This window comes from Moschus berezovskii, chromosome 22 (assembly GCF_049115385.1).
Source record: "Moschus berezovskii isolate FMDL1 chromosome 22, NW_MosBer_1.0, whole genome shotgun sequence".
NCBI classification, from domain to species: Eukaryota; Metazoa; Chordata; class Mammalia; order Artiodactyla; family Moschidae; genus Moschus; species Moschus berezovskii.
The window spans coordinates 62,424,256-62,442,785 of record NC_142481.1 but is presented as its reverse complement, the minus strand read 5'-3'; the positions used below and the strand labels follow the sequence as shown (position 1 = coordinate 62,442,785).

At 44.2% G+C, this 18,530-nt stretch overlaps 1 protein-coding gene across 1 annotated transcript; it reads right to left on the bottom strand.

Annotated features, from left to right (window-relative positions):
• Positions 1 to 516: 516 nt before the first annotated feature.
• On the bottom strand, positions 517 to 18,486 carry LOC129547275 (ATP-dependent RNA helicase DDX19A). Its single transcript, XM_055413155.2, has 12 exons — positions 18,324 to 18,486; positions 15,353 to 15,401; positions 12,311 to 12,361; positions 11,244 to 11,379; positions 8,942 to 9,034; positions 7,854 to 7,956; positions 7,369 to 7,483; positions 4,360 to 4,537; positions 3,780 to 4,017; positions 2,457 to 2,619; positions 1,838 to 2,029; positions 517 to 1,462 (listed from the first exon to the last, which is right to left on the bottom strand). The coding sequence occupies exons 1-12, from the start codon at positions 18,378 to 18,380 to the stop codon at positions 1,401 to 1,403; spliced, it is 1,437 nt and encodes a 478-aa protein (XP_055269130.1). The 5' UTR covers positions 18,381 to 18,486; the 3' UTR covers positions 517 to 1,400.
• Positions 18,487 to 18,530: the final 44 nt, after the last annotated feature.

Here is an 18,530-nt window from a genome sequence, read left to right as displayed (position 1 = left end):
AGACTTGCAGTTTTACAAATTAATATGGAGGGGGGTTGGCAAGCAGGTAGTAGGTACTTTTGTTACCACTGAAATGACATGTTGGTAAAAACTTATGAGCAGGCTATATTAGCAATGTGTTAACATGTTAAGCATCTCCACTCTGACCCTACAACTCTACTTCCAGGAACACATCCTGAGTAGGTCTCAGCGGGGCCGAGAGGAGCGGGACCAGCATTTGCCGTGGGCAACAACCCAGTGTTTCTCATTAGGAGACAGGATGCAAATGCTGGGGCAGCTACATCCTGGAACGGTGCTGATGGAGAGTGAGGCACAGCCATGTCACATGTCCGAGACACATGGGTGAGCGAGCAGGAGGCCGCACAGTTAGCAGTGCTCACGTTTGTGAAAGAGAAGTAGGTTGATGTAATCAGACAGAAGGCAATATATTGAATATTCATCAAGCTGCTAGCAGTGGTGAACGAAAGAGGTGGGGACCAGAACACTTGCACTTTATAAATTACCCACACACACACCTTTTTACGAGCATATATTAGTCTAATAAGCAGAAAAATACAAGTAAAAACAACAAATCATGATTAGTAAAGCATTCCACGATTATTTTTAAGGGGTATAGCTCCGATTAGCCTGTCCTTATTCATACAGACAGTGCATGAATCAGAGTAAGCAACAGGTCCACTGTTACGGATGAACGGCCTCATAAAAGCTTTCACTTGGTCATAACTTCCTCTCCAAACTCTGCTGCTCACGTCTAGGCATAGTGTGACGTCCGCGGTAAGAGCTCACCCAGCCAGGTGTGTGTTAGAAACCATCTCGGTGGCTGGGACGCCAGGCACCTCAGCAGTCACTGCAGGAGGCAGAGCCAGCCCTGGGTCACCCAGCTGTGCTAGGCCAGTGACTCTGAAGACAGTTCACTGACTTCATGTTCCCCCCCATATCTGAGGTGTACAAAGGGAGCCACGACGCTCACCCCAGGAGAGGGTGGGATTCCTCTGCAGAGAACAGAGGGAAAGCAATCAGCCGGGACACCAGTGGATCCACGGAGGGCCCAGGCCACTCCTCTGTTGTTGCTTCAGGGCCTGGAGGTGGTCTGAACACCCCTGGCCAGAAAACAAGCAGTGGTTCCTGCAGCTGGCATTATCAATAGTGACCACATTATTATGGGGGAAACCGTGGCTTCGAAAAGGGATGGGAGGAAAAGGACTCAATTTTCCAAAATTCAGATTTTTTTTCTTCTACCTTCCTGAATAATTTGGGTAATTTTTGTCAAGTCCAAACGTAATTTCAGATGAGGTAGGCAGTTTGTCTGCTCGTGCTGTCATCCTCACAGGGACGGTCAGGCTGCGCCATGGAAGCACTTGTGTCCGGGGCGAGGGCCACACAGAGACTACAGGAGCTTCTCAGTTGGCTATTTTCTCAATCTCGTCCAAGTCATCCGTGTCCAGTCTTTCTATTTTCTTATCTGAGGGAAGAGAAAGGCTTCAGAGAGAGCCCTGCACAGATCACAGGGGACACAGGCAGGGGAGGGACAGCAGGCGGGGAGGACCTGGGGCTCCCTGGGACGTGCCCGCCCCCCGCCACAGGCCTCCCTGAACCCCTGAGGCACCCGGGACTGGGCGGGCACACAGCTGGTGGCGGCCAGGCCCCCGGCCCCTCGGCCCCGCCATGGGAGCGGTCACGCGAGGCCCGGCCCGAGCACTCCGGGTGCGGGGAGAACTTCCTGTCCTGGGGAAGAGGAGGGCTGGGACACAGACAGGGCCTCTCGGGGCCAGGGTGACACCCCCTCCCCGCCTGCCCCCGCGACCTGGCCCCAGCAGGGGGCTCTCCTGGGACTCACTGAAATGCTCCTGGATTCTGTTCAGGATGTTCATGCTGTGCTTGCTGTCCACCATGTTCACGGCCAGGCCCCGCTTGCCAAAGCGGCCGGTGCGCCCGATCCGGTGCAGGTAGGTCTCGTTGTCCGGGTTCCCGTCCTTGTCCACCGGGAGGTCAAAGTTGATGACGACAGACACCTGTTCCACATCGATACCTGCGTGAGGGAGAGTTGGACAGGAGTGAGGATGGGAGACAGAAATCGCCGCCGCCGTCAGGCCCACGCTCACCAAGCTCAGGCAGAAGGCAGGGTCTGGGACAGGCCGGCTCTGGGGTTGGGACACGGGCAGGTGGCAGAACCCAGAGGGAGAGGACAGGCCAAATTCCGGCATCAGTCGGAGGGCCTCTGCTGGATCCGAGGATCCGGAGAAGCAGCTGACGCCGCACTGGGACCACAAGAAGAGCAGGCGCCCTCCTCGGCCACCAGCCAGGACTCCCAGCTTCTGTGGACGTTCTCCTCTGCTGAGGGAGCCCCACAGGCTCGCCCACAAAACAGCATCTCCCCCAAACCATCGCAGCCTCCCACACACAAAGATCTCTCTGCTGCCCCAAGCCTGGCGGGCCAGGACCCAGTCTCTGCTCACCGCGGGCACACACGTTGGTGGTGACCAGAACCTTCTCTTTGCCCTCTCGGAAGCGCTCAATCACTGCAGCCCTCTGCTCCACCACCATTTCACCACTCAGCAGCGCCACCTGGTGGCCTTCTTTTGAGAGCTCAGCGGCCAGCCAACTAGCTGTTTTGCGGGTCTGGAAGGAAGAAAAGTTTGAGGAATGAAGGTACCTGAAGAGAATATTTTTGGTCTGGAAGACCACTGAACAGTAGCAGTTAAGTGTCCTAAAATTGTAAACATGATGTGGTATAAAGGAAGTCATCTGGGTGATAAGTCTTAGAAAAAATTTAACCTTGATATACATAAGGGGGAAAAAACTCAGAGACATCTAAAGACTAGCTTGGCTGGACTCTTCAAGATGTCCATGTCATGAAAGGTGGAGAAACTGTTCTGTATTAAGGGAGTCTCAAGAGACACAACACTAAATGCAACAATCACTACTGGCTCTTAGGCTTAACAGCAGCAACCAAAAACAATAAAGGCCATTTCAGTATACATGGGGAAGGTGGCATATGGATGGACTTCAGAGGGGACGGCATTGTGAAAGGTGTGACAGCGGTGTTGTGCTCGTGCAGGACCACGTCTCATTCTTAGGAAGCGTTTAGGTGGGAAATGTCCTGATATCTAAGACTGACTTTAAAGGAAGTCAGCAGAAAGGAAAAGTAGACAGCCCTATACAAAAGCTTATGGACAGCAAATGTGGCTAAATGCTGACAACAGGGGAAGGGCATAACATCTCTCATTTCATACTGGTTTCATCTTTTCTGTGGGCCTGGAAGTTTCAGTCTGAGTTTGGGAGAAGGATGCCACTCTCGACAATTATTTTTTTAATTTACAAGTATTCCAATAATAGAGTAAAAGCAGTCTTATTCTTATATCCCACAACAGCATTTTGATGCTTTCTTTGGTGATCTTACACATTTCTGAAAAATTACACTAGCCATTATACATGGGGTCTATCCTTCCAATTTCTAAGTGTTTCAGTTTGAGACTGGAAACTACTTATTTTCTTTTAATTTTCTAGCCAGTCATCCTGTTTAGTTTCTTATTTTTCCTACAAGTATCAGTTTTATTCACTTGGGCTTTCTAATGTATCACCTACACATGGCATTTAAGCTCAGGAGACTCTATGCTTAGACTATAGATATACCCCAGGATACTATGAAGAAGCTGTTCCTTCCATCTTCACAAACCACTACTTTTCCAGTCACAGGGAAGGAACCTGGTCCCCTAAGTGGAGTTCCTCCCCTGTCCCCCCAGCCCCCACCCTACAGGCCTGCTTCTGCTGCTACTCACATGGCAGAAGATCATGGCTTGAGCAATGGTGATGGCCCCGTAGATGTTACACAAGGCCTGGAACTTCTCGTCTCTGCTGTTGCACAGGACGTAATACTGCTTGATGGTGTCCAGTGTCTCCTCCTCACGCTTCAGTTTGATGATGTTCGGGTCGGGCACCACTTTCTGGGCAAATTTCCAGACAGAGTCTTCAAAGGTGGCAGAGAAAAGCAGCATCTGGCAGTTCCTGGGCAGCATCCTGCAAGGGGAGGCCCCGGTGTCTGGCATGACCCTGACCCGGGCTTTCCCTGGAAGGACCAGGGCACAGCCTCCCCAGGCCTGATGACCTGCGTTCCCGGGAAGGGGCTGTGGGGAGGAAGGGGGAGCAGACGCGGGGCAGGGCCGGGTGGCCGACAGTCCCCGAGTCTCCCTCCTGAACCCGGGCAGGGGGCATGCACAGTGCTGGCATGGAAATGGCCCCTCAGACAAATGCCCTGAAAGCTGCGAAGAGCCTGGCAGGGGCACGAAGGGGAGTGTGAGGGAACAGGAGCAGGAACTGCAAGTCGGGAGCCGAGAAGTCCGTCCTGGCTCGAGGCCCTACCTCTGGATGCGGATGCTCTGATCTTGGTGGCCCTGAGTGGCTATCATTACGTCAGCCTCGTCCAGAACAAACACCTTGATCTTCTTGGGGTCGATGAACTTGAGCTTGGAGCACCAGTCCAGAACGGTCCCCGGGGTGCCAATGACAATGTGCTCACTGATTTTCTGACCTCTTTCCACTGTGGAGACAAGATGTGTTCTGTGGGCATTTTTATGTAAAACTTTTGGGTTCTTCTGCCATTTTATAAATGGCCACGATTACACCTGTGTCACTGCACTGCGGTTGGGAATAAATCATACAGTGAATCTTCCATGCATGTTAGTTTCCTTTACCTACTTCCTTCTATAATTTCTCATCATCCAGCTCTTTTACTTTAGCATTACTCTTATTCTTTTTATACCATCTCTTCACTCATGCTTCACTGATTTCCTTTTAAATTGGTGGTTTTGAGTCCTAGGATTCTGGCCCAGTGACTCTTTGCCTTGTTAGACATTCTAATTGTGTAGACGGTTTTCCTAAATACAAATTCTATTAGAAGAAAAAAAAAAACACAACAGCACATTACTCTCCAACTACAGCTGGTAGGAGTTGAAACTGCTTTATCCATCTATCAAAATTACTAATGCATGGGACTTCCCTGATGGTCCAGTGGTTAAGACCCCATGCTTCCACCACAGGGGGCAGAGGTTCAAGACCCTGGTTGGGGAAGTAAGAACCTGCATGCCATGTGTCAGCTGTCGCCCGCTGCACCCCCTCTCCCCCCAAAAGGAAATTTAGAACATAAAAAAAAAATTGACTAATGCCTTAGAACCCCCACCATTAGGAACCAGCTGTGTGCACACGTGCTTGTGATGGTGCTCAGTCACTCAGTCGGGTCCGACTCGTGCGACCCCACAGACTGCAGCCCGCCAGGCTCTCTGTCCATGGGGTTCTCCAGGCAAGAATACTGGAGTGGCTTGCCATTTCCTTCTCCAGGGTTGCTGCAGGAAGGAGAACCAAATGGTTGAAGGGTATGGGAGAAAGAAAAGTTTCTACCATATACCCTTTTTAATTTTGAAACACGTGAATATTTTTAACTTAAAATTTAAAAACAAAATTTAAAATTTGAGGAGAAGGGGACTCTGGTTAGGAATAAATTAACTCCACTGGAAGAGATTTAAATGAACTCAACACACTGTGATTTTCACTGCACAATGCTATTCAGTCTACATTGAATTTTTAAAAAAATGGTACATTAAGTAGTTATTAATATATTTAATATATAATTAATATATAGTAATATATTAATCCCTCACACACAGTGAAGTCCCCTGTTATTATAAAACAATCTAGAGAAGATCCATGTTGTCACAAGGTTCCAGTGCACAACACTTGGTCGCATCTGTCAGTTTGACACATGAAACACATATAGAAATACCTAGCCTAATAATTTCTGGTTAAAGTGCTGTTGTCACATGCTGAAATATGATGGTTTTCTCCAGGAAAAGTCCTTGTGTGATCATTTGTGTGTGAACTGTCCTAGCCATTTTTATTTGTTGACTGACAAACTATAGAAAATTAAGTAGGGAATCTGATATACACTTTCTTAAAAATGAACAAGGAGAGCCTGACTTTTCAGTGAAAACAATCGACTGTTATTTGCTGTCATGATAACACTTACAGTGTAAGAGAAAATTAGAATTTTGGAAAACTTGTAGTGTTGCTGTAAACTTGAGAGTTTCTCTGTATGTAAACTCCTCTGAGTTGTTTGGTGGTGATATTAATGCATTTTAAATACTATATAAAACTCTGTATAATGAAACATGTCGGCATTCTCAGCATAACTCAGTAAGACATTTAGTATTTTCCAAATGACCAAGGCATAATGTTAGAAAATTACTATTGCACAAAAGATGCATTTAAAGTGCAAGGGAGACCAAGGAATCTTAATGTCACAGTATGACGAGGTCATTAATATGATTTCAAATATCACATGTCAATTATCTTTTACTTAATTACCACTTGTTGGGTTTTGGTATGGCATCCTAAAAACAGTATCTGAAATTATAAGAAAGGCTAGATTTTCTTTATAGTCTTCCAAAATAAGTACCTAGGGCCCTCAACAATGTTTAAGAGTATAAGAGTCGAAAGGTTTAAGAATTGCTGCTGGAGGCGATTATAAACGGCTGAATTGAAGGGATGTCCCTCTTCTCTTTGTCGAGGTAATGCCCACTGCTTCCTGAAGTGAGTGTGCCTATGTACACTCCCCACTGGAGGACGTAAGCTTCCCAGTTCTACCTCATGGCCAACACTTGGTTTGTCAGACTCCCTCATTTCTACCATCTGAGAGGCATAGAGTGGTTTCAACTGACATTTCCCTGATGACTAATGAAGCTATTCATCTTTTCCAATTGACAAGCAATGTGAACTCCTTCTTTAGTGAGGGATCTGTTCACCTGGGCCTCTTTTGTCCATTTTCCTACTAGAATGACTACTTTTTTCTAATTGATTTGTAGTTTTATATATTCTGATAACTTCCCCATTACCAATTTTCTACGCGTCCTCCTATTTTAACCACATTCTCTACATTCTGTGGAAAAAAGAATTGGTGGAAGGATTTCTGATTTGGTAAGAACTGTACATGCTCTTAGATCACTCTTACTAAAGCTGTTTTACTTCTGAAGAAAGGGATCTGATCCAACCTACCATCCTCCCTGCTTACTCACTTGTAGGCAGCTTTCAGAACTCTGGATGCTGAATTCAAACGTTGCCTCCTCAGGGAAACACTCCATACTTTAAGAACCCCATGATTCAGGCAGGGATTTTTTTTGCAACACTTAAAATCTTATTTTAAGAGTGGAGAGAATTATTAAGAAATGGGCAAGTATTTAAATAAATCTGCTGAAATCCATGCTGGGCTCCAAGGTCAGGCTGAACCAGCAAGTTGAATATCATCACCTGATCTTCAAAATTCAAACACCCCACCCGCTGCCTGGGCTCACAGCCTGGGTCCTGCCCCTTTATACTCACCTTTATTGCCTCGAACAGCATAAGCAAGCTTTAGTTCTGGGTGAAATCTGCCCATTTGTTCAATCACTTTTCCTGTTTGAAGCGCCAGCTCATACGTCGGGGAGAGGCACAGACACTAACGGGCAGATCACAGGAGATGAGTTTAGAAAGCCTTGCAGTAGCAGACAGCAGGTTCCAGAGCAACAGAAGCACTGGTATCAGCACCCCGCGAACAGTGTGGGGAGCCCCGTCCTCATCAACCAGGCCGTGCCAGCTGTAGATGGAAGCCTTCGGCAGGGAGGCCTGGCTTGGCAGATGCTGTCAGAAGCCACGTTTAAGGCTGCCGCTTTGAATCAGCTCTACCCATGGAAGGGCCTGTTGTGCCACTGGGCTTTGCCTGAGCAACAGTCTGAGACATCAGAAGCATTCAGATTCCACCAGGGATGCCCTTGTCAACCGCCCCCAACAGACGGCACTGCCCTTCCAGGGCCCGCAGGACCCCTCACCTGCGGGTATCTCTCTGCTGGCTCCACCCGGCTGAGCATGGCCAGGACGAAGGCAGCCGTCTTACCGGTCCCCGACTGCGACTGGGCAATGAGGTTCTGCGGGCTGGACCCAGGAAGAACAGAGACGAGGATACCACTGGTTAGAAACAAGCAAGTGTCCAAATGTTCTTTCTGGGCGGTAGGAAAAGGCATTTTCCCCCTCATTCAGGTTTTCTGCCTTGAGCACAATGATGAATTTTTTATATGTTGTTAAAAAAAAAACAAAACTGCTTAAATATTAAGGGAAATGATGATTATTTCAGATGGGCTCACACTAAAAAATATTCATTCCAGACTCAAGTGCAGCTAGAGTTCCCTAGTTTTATACCCCAAGCGGCCAATGGAAATTCAGACTGCAGAGTAAGAGCTGGGCAAATCTTAACTGCACCATGTGTCTTCAGGACTCGGCTCCTTCTGTGTGCTCCCTTTTCTCACCTTTATGGAAAATGTGAGATACTGAGTCAGATGCTTCAGAGGAAACTTTCATATTTCACTTCATGTAATTCAGTGTCATGGGAACAGGTGGCATTTTCACCATTAAAAAAGAAAAATAATATAGTTGAATGAAAAAAAGTTGCTATGTAAAGTATGATACCATTTATCTAAGGTTTAGATCCTTAGTGAAACATAGGTATGTAGTAAAAGGAGAAACCACGCCCCACTTCCGTGACGCGCTCTTGGGACGGGGAGGGGGCTGTGAGTGGAGAGGCACTACATCTGTCAACTAGATTAATGATGCTTTATTTCTCAGCAGGATGCGTTACAGAAATGTTCCTGGTATGGTTCCTCATATTTTGAAGGCCTCAAAATTTTCAAAATTATTTTAAAAAATGTTTAAAACGGCACTGACTTTCTCTATCAGTTTTTATTACGTGGAAAAGGCAGAAACTGTGTTGAATTGCACCTGACTCTCTCGCCACCAGTCCCAGCTGTTTCCCTGAAGAAGCATGTTGCTCCCAATAGCTCATCTTATGGTCAGGAACACTACACTCTCGGTGGGAGATGTGAAACCCCATCCTGGAGACGTGTACCAGGGTCTGTATACTTACGGCTCAGCAAGCATCATGGGTAATGCATTCTCTTGTATCTTGGATGGCCGATTGAAGCCCATGGCATAGACTCCCTGGAGAAGCTGTGGTTTCCTAGGAGGCCAGGGAGAGAGAGGATGGTTCCTAGTTGCCGCAACTGTTTTAAAGACCGAAGATTTTATTTTTCCCTATATCTAGCAAAGAGTGATACTTTCTATCTCCGTCAGACATATTTTCCTGTGTCTTAGAAAATACTAACTAAAAACAAAACCAACATCTTTCCCTACTAAATCTTGATCTGAAACTATTAAGCAATTTATAAAATCTGGGCTAGTTTCCTTTCTTAAGAGAAATTAATCTTTCAGTAGACCTACAAATTTGATTGGCTTGGATACTGTAAGAATGGTTCCTATTAATTCATAGTATAAAGTGAATTACGAAAGATATCTAACAGCAAACACTGCTTGCTATCCTGCTCAGACACAGAAGCCCCTTTAGGGAATGAGACTGCAGTTTTCATTTCTCAGTGTGGGTGCGCCACTGAACCACAGTCATATTGTGTTCCATGGGCCTTCCAAAAAAGCCAGCTGCACAAGGACTCGGGGCAACTGAGAGGTAAGAAAACTGATTCAGCCAGTCTCTAGTAAATAGGTGAAGGAAGTTCAACTAACATACTGAACTTTACAACCGCTCAGATTTACTATGTCTAGTCAAAATCAAGACGAGAAAAGCAACAACTTCTTATATAAGTAGCTACACAACAAATATCAATTAAAGCTGTTCTTATAGCACATTTGTAATAAGCTCTCTGCTACTTCTAAACTGACAGGATGTTTAACAAAAATCACACCAGATTATTATTAAAGAAACATCAAACCAAGGCAAGAATGCTCTCTAAGCCTTCCTTAGAGTTCAACAGGCTCTCTAAAAGGCAGTTCTTCTGGCCTCTGGTGGTTCTCAGACACAAAGAACTTTGAAAATTAACATACTTCCATTTGGAAGAAAAGGCTGTGAGGCTTGGCAGGTTCTGATTTAGTTGCCAAGGAAACAAAGTCACTACCGAAAGAGGACTCAAGTGATCCAGGAACTTTCAGTGGCTCATTATTTTCCTTTTATCTTGCATATCTTTTCAGTGCAAAATAGACCAAGTATATAGGTGGCCTAGGTTTTATTCTTTGTTTCGTTTGGCTACTAACAATTAAATCAGAAAGAACTTGTCTTTTCAGAGGCCAATTCATCACTGGTTGACCTGAGAGCTCCAGTCCTTTAAATGAAAGACGACTGATACTAAGAAAGGCAAGCTGTCAGAGCACGTCGAGGTGCTCTGACAGAATTTATGAAGAGAAGCAGAGATGACAAATTTACTGAAAAAAGCCCTTGACAGAGAAAATACACACAGAAAAGTAGAATTTCCTGGGGGAAAAAAGGCCACACTTTAAAAATCTTATTCTTAGCTACTGCTTCATTAACACCTTGATTTGGTTTCTAGTTAGTTCTCTGGCTTAAGTGTGTACATGTGGGCAATGAACAAGACAAAGAATCCATTCGTTCTACCACTTTCTTATTCACCAGCTATTCTGTCTATGATTTGGGTGCTGGCAAGCAGCAAGAACGGTAGTTACATCTTGTATTACTCGTAACACCCATCAGTGTCATGTACATAAACCAATGACCCATAAATACCTCTTTACTAACTTACTGATGGGAACAGAAAACTTGGTATGACGTTACGTAATTCTCTGCGTTTCGAGTAAGGACACGTTAGAAGTCATTCTCAGCACAGTGCCATAAATGTACACACTTAAGGCTAGATCCTGGGTTCTGGATTTTTTGAAAAAATTCTGTAACACTGAAGACTGATTTTCACTATAGTTACTGGGAATCCTGCACAGGCTTTTTGGACAGATTTTATAAAAGTAGATAAACTTTTCTTAACACTGTAGACCCTATAGTCTAACAAAAGGGCTTACCTAATAAGAAATGTTCCTGACATCCAGAAATCACCTGTCAGCCAATATTTTATTGAAAGTTCTAAGAGCATAAAAGAAAAAAGACTTTCAGCTATGATGAATAAATCTGTGGCATTTTAAATTCCCTAAGGAGGAAAACTGGGTTGCCAAGAGACAAGGGTGGAGGGAGACCATCACTTTTTCATACTTTTAAACTTTTGAATCATGTGAATTATTAGCTAGTCAAAGAAAGTAAATATATATTAAGATTTTTTTAAAAAGTAGAAAGGAAAATTCCCACAAGGTCTCTGAGATACTAAGTCTACAAAAGAAGAACTAGTAAGGATCAGTTGTTCAACGGAACAGATACTCACAGCCGAAGCTCCTCGAAGGACTTGACTGAGTAGAGTGGAGAGTTGGGATCCCGCTGCAGGACTTCCACTTGGTTGGTGTTATCGACAAGGTTGCTTCTGATCAGCTTGTTGAGTAAGGACTGGGCGGCTCTGTCCTCTGTAGGAAGAAACCAACAGATCTTCCTGACACTCATTAGGCAAACCCCACATCTGCACCCAGTCCTGGATAGCCCAGCAAGGTGGGAGAAAACCAGTCACAGCAAAAAGTCTAACTTTAACTCCCGATCCCTAGACACAAGGGGCTGAGTCGCTGGGCCAGTCTTTACGTCTCTGTACAGCACCCGCTCGCTCGCCTCCTTCCCTCAGTTTCTCACCTCTGCACTTCCTCACGGCCCCAGGAGCAAACCTAGCCAGAAGCACCGCCACACGCTGGGGTGACAACGCACACTCCCTCCCGCGCTCGTGGGCGCCCTCTCTCCACCTTCGCTGCTGCTAACCGTGGACGCACAGTTATGCTCCCGGCCCCGGCCTGTCCTGTGGACAAGGACACTTCTCCCAGCAGTGGCCTTTCCCTCCTGCATTCTGTTTCTCCCTCTTAGATCATTCCCACCAGCATGTGTACACGTTTTGCCATCTCTCATCATAAATCTTCCTCCTTTATCCTACATGCCCACCCACTTACCGCCCCAATTCCCTGCTCCCCTTTATGGAGCATTCCCTCACAGGGTTGTCTGTACTTAGGTCCCCACTTCCTATTCTCCCCAGAGTGCACACTTAGAGGTTTTTTCATTTAATCTCCCCACTTGACTTCAATAGCCCCTTGTCAAACTCATCAATGACTTCTACATTCTAAATCAACTGAGTAGCCAATTTTTAGTTCCGTTAAATTATTACCTATACATGACTCCCTACCTTTGAAATACTTCCTTCTTCCCGTCTCTGGGACACCACCCTCTATTGGTTCTATCTCACTGACTGTTCTCAGTCTCCTTGGCTGAGTCCCCTTCATCTCCTCGATCTTATAACTCACAGTGCCTCTGGCTCCAGAAAAGCAAGTCCTAGGTGACAGGGTTTCAAAGATCAGTTACCTTTCTCTTCTTCATCTGTTTTCTCTGGAGTGGCACTGGTTTTGATAACACCTACACAAGAAAACAGTTATTGTAATCAGAAAGGCAAATATCAAATCCATTCAAAAGGTGGGACAATATAAATATCAGACCTCATTTAAGTGATAAATAGTTGGGTTTCTTTATGTTTAATGGATTTTTATTCTAAGTTTAGTGCATAAGAAAATTCAAATTTCTAGAAATGTTGGTTGACTTCAGAATGAAGTCACTTCTGACTTCCTTAACCTAGTTTAAAATATACCATTATGTTAGAACACACAATGAGACATAAGAAAGAAAATAAAGATCTTAAAAAGAAGTAAAATGATCACTTTTTGTAGAAAATGTAATTGTAAACTTGCAGGACTAAGAGTATTAACTTAAAAATGACTACAAAATAAATAAATAGAAAACAGTAGCTTTTATAAATATAGGTATTACTGAAGAGATACTATTTATAATAGCAACTAAAAGATAAAATACTGCATCTAGAAATAAAGATAGCAGAAAATATATGAAGAAAAACTTTAATAAAACTCATAAACTGATGCAAAGAGATAAAGCTCAAAGCCTATAAATTAAAATGTAACTCTAAGATATTCAATCAACCCAAAAGCAGGCAAAGAGGCAGAGAAACAAAATATGAAGGGACAAACAGAAAACATATAGTAAAATTGCTAACCTAAACCTAACTGCATCAATAATTACCTTAAATGTAAATGGATAAAATATTCCCATTAAATGACAGTGAGAAAGAAAAAAGACAGTGATTATTAGAATTGATTAAAAAAAAAGCAAAATCCAATTGTTAGCTTTTTATAAGAGGCACACTTTATTTTTTGTTTTTAATTGAGGTACAGTTGATTTTACAATATTGTATTAGTTTCAGGTATGCAACATAATGATTCAAAATTTTTATAGATTATACTCCTACAAGAAGCACTTAAATATAAAGACACAGTTTTAATGAGGTGGATGAAACTGGAGCCTATTATACAGTGAAGTAAGCCATAAAGAAAAACACCAATACAGTATACTAACACATATATATGGAATTTAGAAAGAAGGTAACGATAACCCTGTATGCGAGACAGCAAAAGAGACACAGATGTATCGAACAGTCCTTTGGACTCTATGGGAGAGGGAGAGGGTGGGATGATTTGGGAGAATGGCATTGAAACATGTATATTATCATATGTGAAATGAATCGCCAGTCCAGGTTCGAAGCATGAGACAGGATGCTCGGGGTTGGTGCACTGGGATGAACCAGAGGGATGGTATGGGGAAGGAGGTGGGATGGGGGTTCAAGTTGGGGAACACATGTACACCCGGGGCAGATTATCTCAATGTATGGCCAAACCAATACAATATTGTAAAGAAATAAATAAATAAAACTGAGATTAAAAAATAAATAAATTCTTAAAAAAAAATACACAAATTAAGTTGAAAGTCAGGAGATGGAAAGAGATGCAACCAGTAAGAATATGAAGGCTGGATTAGCTCAGGTAATGCAGATTTCAAGAATAAAATCATCACCAGAGATAAAGGGGGATAGCTTTTTTTTTTTAATTTTAAAAGATAATTTTATTTATGTATGTATTTATTTGGGGGGACTATGCTGGGGACGACAGAGAATGAGATGGCTGGATGGCATCACCGACTCGATGGACATGAGTTTGAGTGAACTCCGGGAGTTGGTGATAGACAGGGAGGCCTGGCGTGCTGTGATTCATGGGGTCGCAAAGAGTCGGACACGACAGAGAGACTGAACTGAACTGATGCTGGGTCTGTGCTGCTATGCCGACTTTTCTCCAGTATCAGCAAGCCAGGGCTGCTCTCTAATTGTGGTGCATGGGCTTCTCTCATTGCAGTGGCTTCTCCTGCGCAGAGCACAGCTTCTGGGGCATGTAGGCTTCAACAGCTGCAGCATGTGGGCTCAGCAGTTTCGGCTCCTGGGCTCCAGAGTCCCAGGCTCAGTAGTTACGGCACATGGGCTTAGCTGTTCCATGCCACGTGGACTCTTCCCAGATCAGGGATCAAACCTGGGTCTCCTGCATTGGCAGGTGGATTCTTTATCACTGAGCCACCTAGGAAGCCCAAATAAGGATATTTCTAAAAAAATGATCCATTCATCAGGAACACAAAAATGTGAATGTACCTGGCAACAGATCTGTAAAACACAGGAGGCCAAAACTGACAAAATTAAAGAGAGAAATAGTCTATTCCACAATTACAATTAGTTGGAAATTTTAATACCTCTCTTTCAACAACTGAAAGAACTAGACCAAAAAGCAAACAAACAAAAAACAGTTAAGACACAGATCTGAGCAACACTATCAACAAAGACTCAGCACAGCTCGCTAGGTAAATTTTTTTTTTTTAATCTGGAAAATGAATCTATCCTTATCAGTCATGAAACTGTTAGGTAGGTAGAATGGCGGCGGCTAAAAGACAAGAAAGGGGAAAGCCCGAGAAAATAGAACAAAGTCCGAGGACCTGAGTGAGGACCTCAGGTAGAACACACAGCACTCCTGGCTAGCCCAATTTACACAGGGCAGGCCCAGGGGGAGGAAAAGACATATAAAAAGATGAGCCAAAGGGCTGGGGTTCCCCCCACCCCCGTCCTCTCCCCCCCCACCGCATGCTTGCACTCCCCAACTCTTCTCTTTGCATCCTTGGGTCTGCACGCCCTCACGCCTTGAGGATGGATTTTCCTGCTGTTTTCTAAACAAAATAGAGTTGTAACACAGAGCTGTAACACTGATCTGTCTAAGAGCTATAACACGGTCTGTCCAAGACCCTAGAGCTATGACACGCCGAAGGCTCTAACGTCCGTTGCTTCAAATTTTTGTTGAGACGAGACAGAACCGAGGAGAATACACTAGCCTGACAAAACTGAATTTACTGGCTCTCAAAGCTGGTGCTGACATCTGCCAAAGGTGCTAAGTGAAAGCTGCTTTCCACATTGCAGCTAAGAGTACAAAGCAGAAGCACACATGTAGACTGTAGTTACTTGTGACTCACCATTGGTATCTGGTTTGACTTTTTCTTCCTTAATCTGCAAATTACTCATCTGAATGGGAATGAAAGGAAACACTTAAGAGCAGAGACACCTGATAACAGAATACCATGAGTTACAATTGACTTAAACACCGGGTTTGAACTTCAAGGGTTCACTTATTCAAGGATATTTACTACAGTATTACTCAACCCATGGCTGGTTGGATGTGGGGCCACATGTATGGAGGTGCAATGTTATTTGGGGATTTTCAACTGCAGTGTGGGTTGGGGGCTCATAACCCCCAAATTGTTCACTGGTCAATTACATTTATAAAGCTAATGCACTCAAGTCTAAATGGTAAAATAAAAGGGGTCTTACCCAACCATTAGGAAGCAATGTTTTAAAACATTTATTTACACCAGCCACTCAAGAAACAGAATGGATGAAACCAGATACGAGTATGTTTAGGTCTATATTTGTATTATTCATAGGGTTGTAGGTTAAAAAAGATTTGAAACCAATTCTCAGTAACTCTTTAGGGAATACCCGATGCTGAAAACTAGTTTTAAACTCCAGAGTACAAACCATAACCTTTATAATACTTTTTTATTTGTGGATAACTGTCAGTTTTACACCCCTGATCTGATTCTGCCTGAACTCCAGTGCCAAATCTCCAAATGCCTCATGGGTACTGTATAGACAGGACTTAACACAGCAGGTCTGACTGCTAGCCTTCAGAAAGCCAGCTTGGAAAGCTGAAACCTGGCAGGCTTCTGGCAGCCTGGATGATGAGAAGGTTCCTACCATTCCCAAAACTGCTGACGGGTTCACTAATTATGTTTCTAAAAACATAAACAGCTGCTTTCCTTCCAGGAGTCTGGAATTTTGGTACCTGCGAGGCAAGGAATGACTATGTGACAGGCCCCCAATAAAAACCTTGAGCACTTAGTCTCTAACAAGCTTCTTTGACAACACTTCCTGTGTGTTGTTACTAACTGTTGCTAGAGGAATTAAGCAGGAATAAAGTGGAGCTTCTGACTCAGCTAGGAGAGGATTGTTGCAAGCTTGAGACCGGTTTCCTCTGGACTTTTCAGCATGGCCTTTTCCTTTTGCTAATTTTGCTTTCCATTGCGATAAATCATAGCTGTGAGTACAATTACACACAGAGTCCTGTGAGTCCTCTGAGGAAACCACTGAACGTGGACACCTCTTGGTGACTCAAAACACAGGTACTTACCAAGTTGTCTCCTTATTTCAAATTCAGAACTGGCAAACCTGTACTCATCACCCTACACATCAAATCTGCTGTTCCTCCCACTCCCCTGAACCTGTTATTAGCACTTTATTAATACCACCTTGTGGGATCCGGGATGAAAACCACAATCTATGCTTTATCTCTCTTCTCTTCTTTTTCCTAAATCTTTTGTTGTTGTTGTTTAGTTGCTAAGCTATGTTCAACTCTAGTGTGACCCCCATGGACTGCAGCCTGCCAGGCTCCTCTGTCCATGGGATTTCCAACAAGAAAACTGGAGTGGGTTGCCATTTTCTTCTCCAGGAGATCTTCCGAACCCAGGGATCAAACCCCCATCTCCTGCACTGGCAGGCCAATTCTTTACCAGTAAGCCACCATGGAAGCCATCTAAATTTTTGTACCTCCACAATTATCTCTTAAATCCATCCCTTCATTTACACTTTCACCATTCAATGCAGGCCCTCTATTTCTGTACTATTAGAGTAATTTCCACACTGATCTTTTCTTTAGACACCACTCCTAATATATTCTGTTCTCTGTAGTCCAATAATTCTTGCTAGTCCTCAGATCTAATCTTGTCAGTATCCTTAAAATTGCCCAAACCTTTCAAATAAAGCCTCTCCTCTGTAAGTTCTTTGTGAAGGTCTAAAGTACACTCTCTATTTTTAATACTGCTCCTACTACAACCCAATAACCTTACGCTGCAGCAAAAATTATTCTGATCCCTGTTCTATGTACAAGTCCAGCACTTTGGTATATTCTGTTCTAAAATGCTGTCCACCTTCATCTGTTAGTTACTGTAATATCCAGCACAAATATAAACTTCTTCACAAGGAGTTTCCCTGACTTTCTTACTCGTAAACATCCTCTTCTCACTCAGAGTTCACTTCTAACATGACTCTTACCTTTTTCACAATTCCCACCAGTTAGCCTTCTTAACTTGATCATAAAGCTTCTTCCTATACTTCCCTGGATTTAGTCCATTTCAATTACCTGCTGAGAAACTGGCAATCCTTCCAAAACAATAAATGGTGACTGGAGAAGAGTTGTAATTTACGCATTAAAAGGTTACATAAGACTTCAGACTACAAAAAGCAACACAAACAAAGAACCCCTATATTCTTAAAATCAACAGTCCATCACCATCAAATCAACATACCTTAAAGAGGTAAGAACAGAGAGTCACAGTTTACACTATAATTACCTTCCCGTTGAATGGATCTTCATTAATTAAAGAACCAATGCATGAAATTAAATGTCACTTTAAACACCGATGAAACAATTTCTAGTGCCTCCCGCAACGTTTGCAACAGATTGAAACACTAAATATAAACCTGAATCCGTTATTCTGTGAAGTGATACAAACTGCCAACAATGTTAAGCAGGCATCTAAAAATTGGTAAAATAAGAGTAACATAGAATCACTCAGAAAACAGATGAAAAAGAGAATCAGCGCTGTTCCTTTCCTTACAATTCCCACTGAGAAGGAAGTGCAATGTAGGAAAGACAGTATACAGACCAAGTACAGGATAAAGCCTTTAACCGGCTCAGATCAAAGGAAAAGGCTCCATACTGGCCTCTTCTGCCTTAGCCGCAAATCAGGGTTAAGAGATTCCTCGCAGCAAACCTTCGGGGTTTGCGGGCCCCGGGTCTGCCCAACTCAGACAGCTCCTCGGACCCCAAGCACTGTCAGCTTGGGCCCTCCTACTACGCTCGCCCCGCCTGGAGCTGAAGCCACTGACCGACTTGACAGCCGCTTCCTGTTCGTCCACTGCCAGGGCCCACGAGTCGGTGGCCATGGTGCCGGCGGAGGAAGGCCGACCGGGGAAACACACACAGCGGCTAGCGCAGCAACACCAGCCCCAGCCGGCTGCAGGCGCCAGACCCACACTCACGCGGGCCGGAAGCGGCGGCTCATGATGCTGACGTCAGTTCCCTCACGTCACCAC

What these genes read in the sequence shown, in the direction of transcription:
- LOC129547275 (XM_055413155.2), bottom strand. Translation starts at nt 18,380, where the DNA reads ATGGCCACCGACTCGTGGGCCCTGGCAGTGGACGAACAGGAAGCGGCT. An exon ending in AGTCAAACCAGATACCAATG is followed by an intron (nt 12,362 to 15,352) that starts GTGAGTCACAAG and finishes TTTCTTGTGTAG; the next exon opens with GTGTTATCAAAACCAGTGCC. An exon ending in CAGAATCCAGGAGCATTTCA is followed by an intron (nt 1,463 to 1,837) that starts GTGAGTCCCAGG and finishes CTCTTCCCTCAG; the next exon opens with ATAAGAAAATAGAAAGACTG.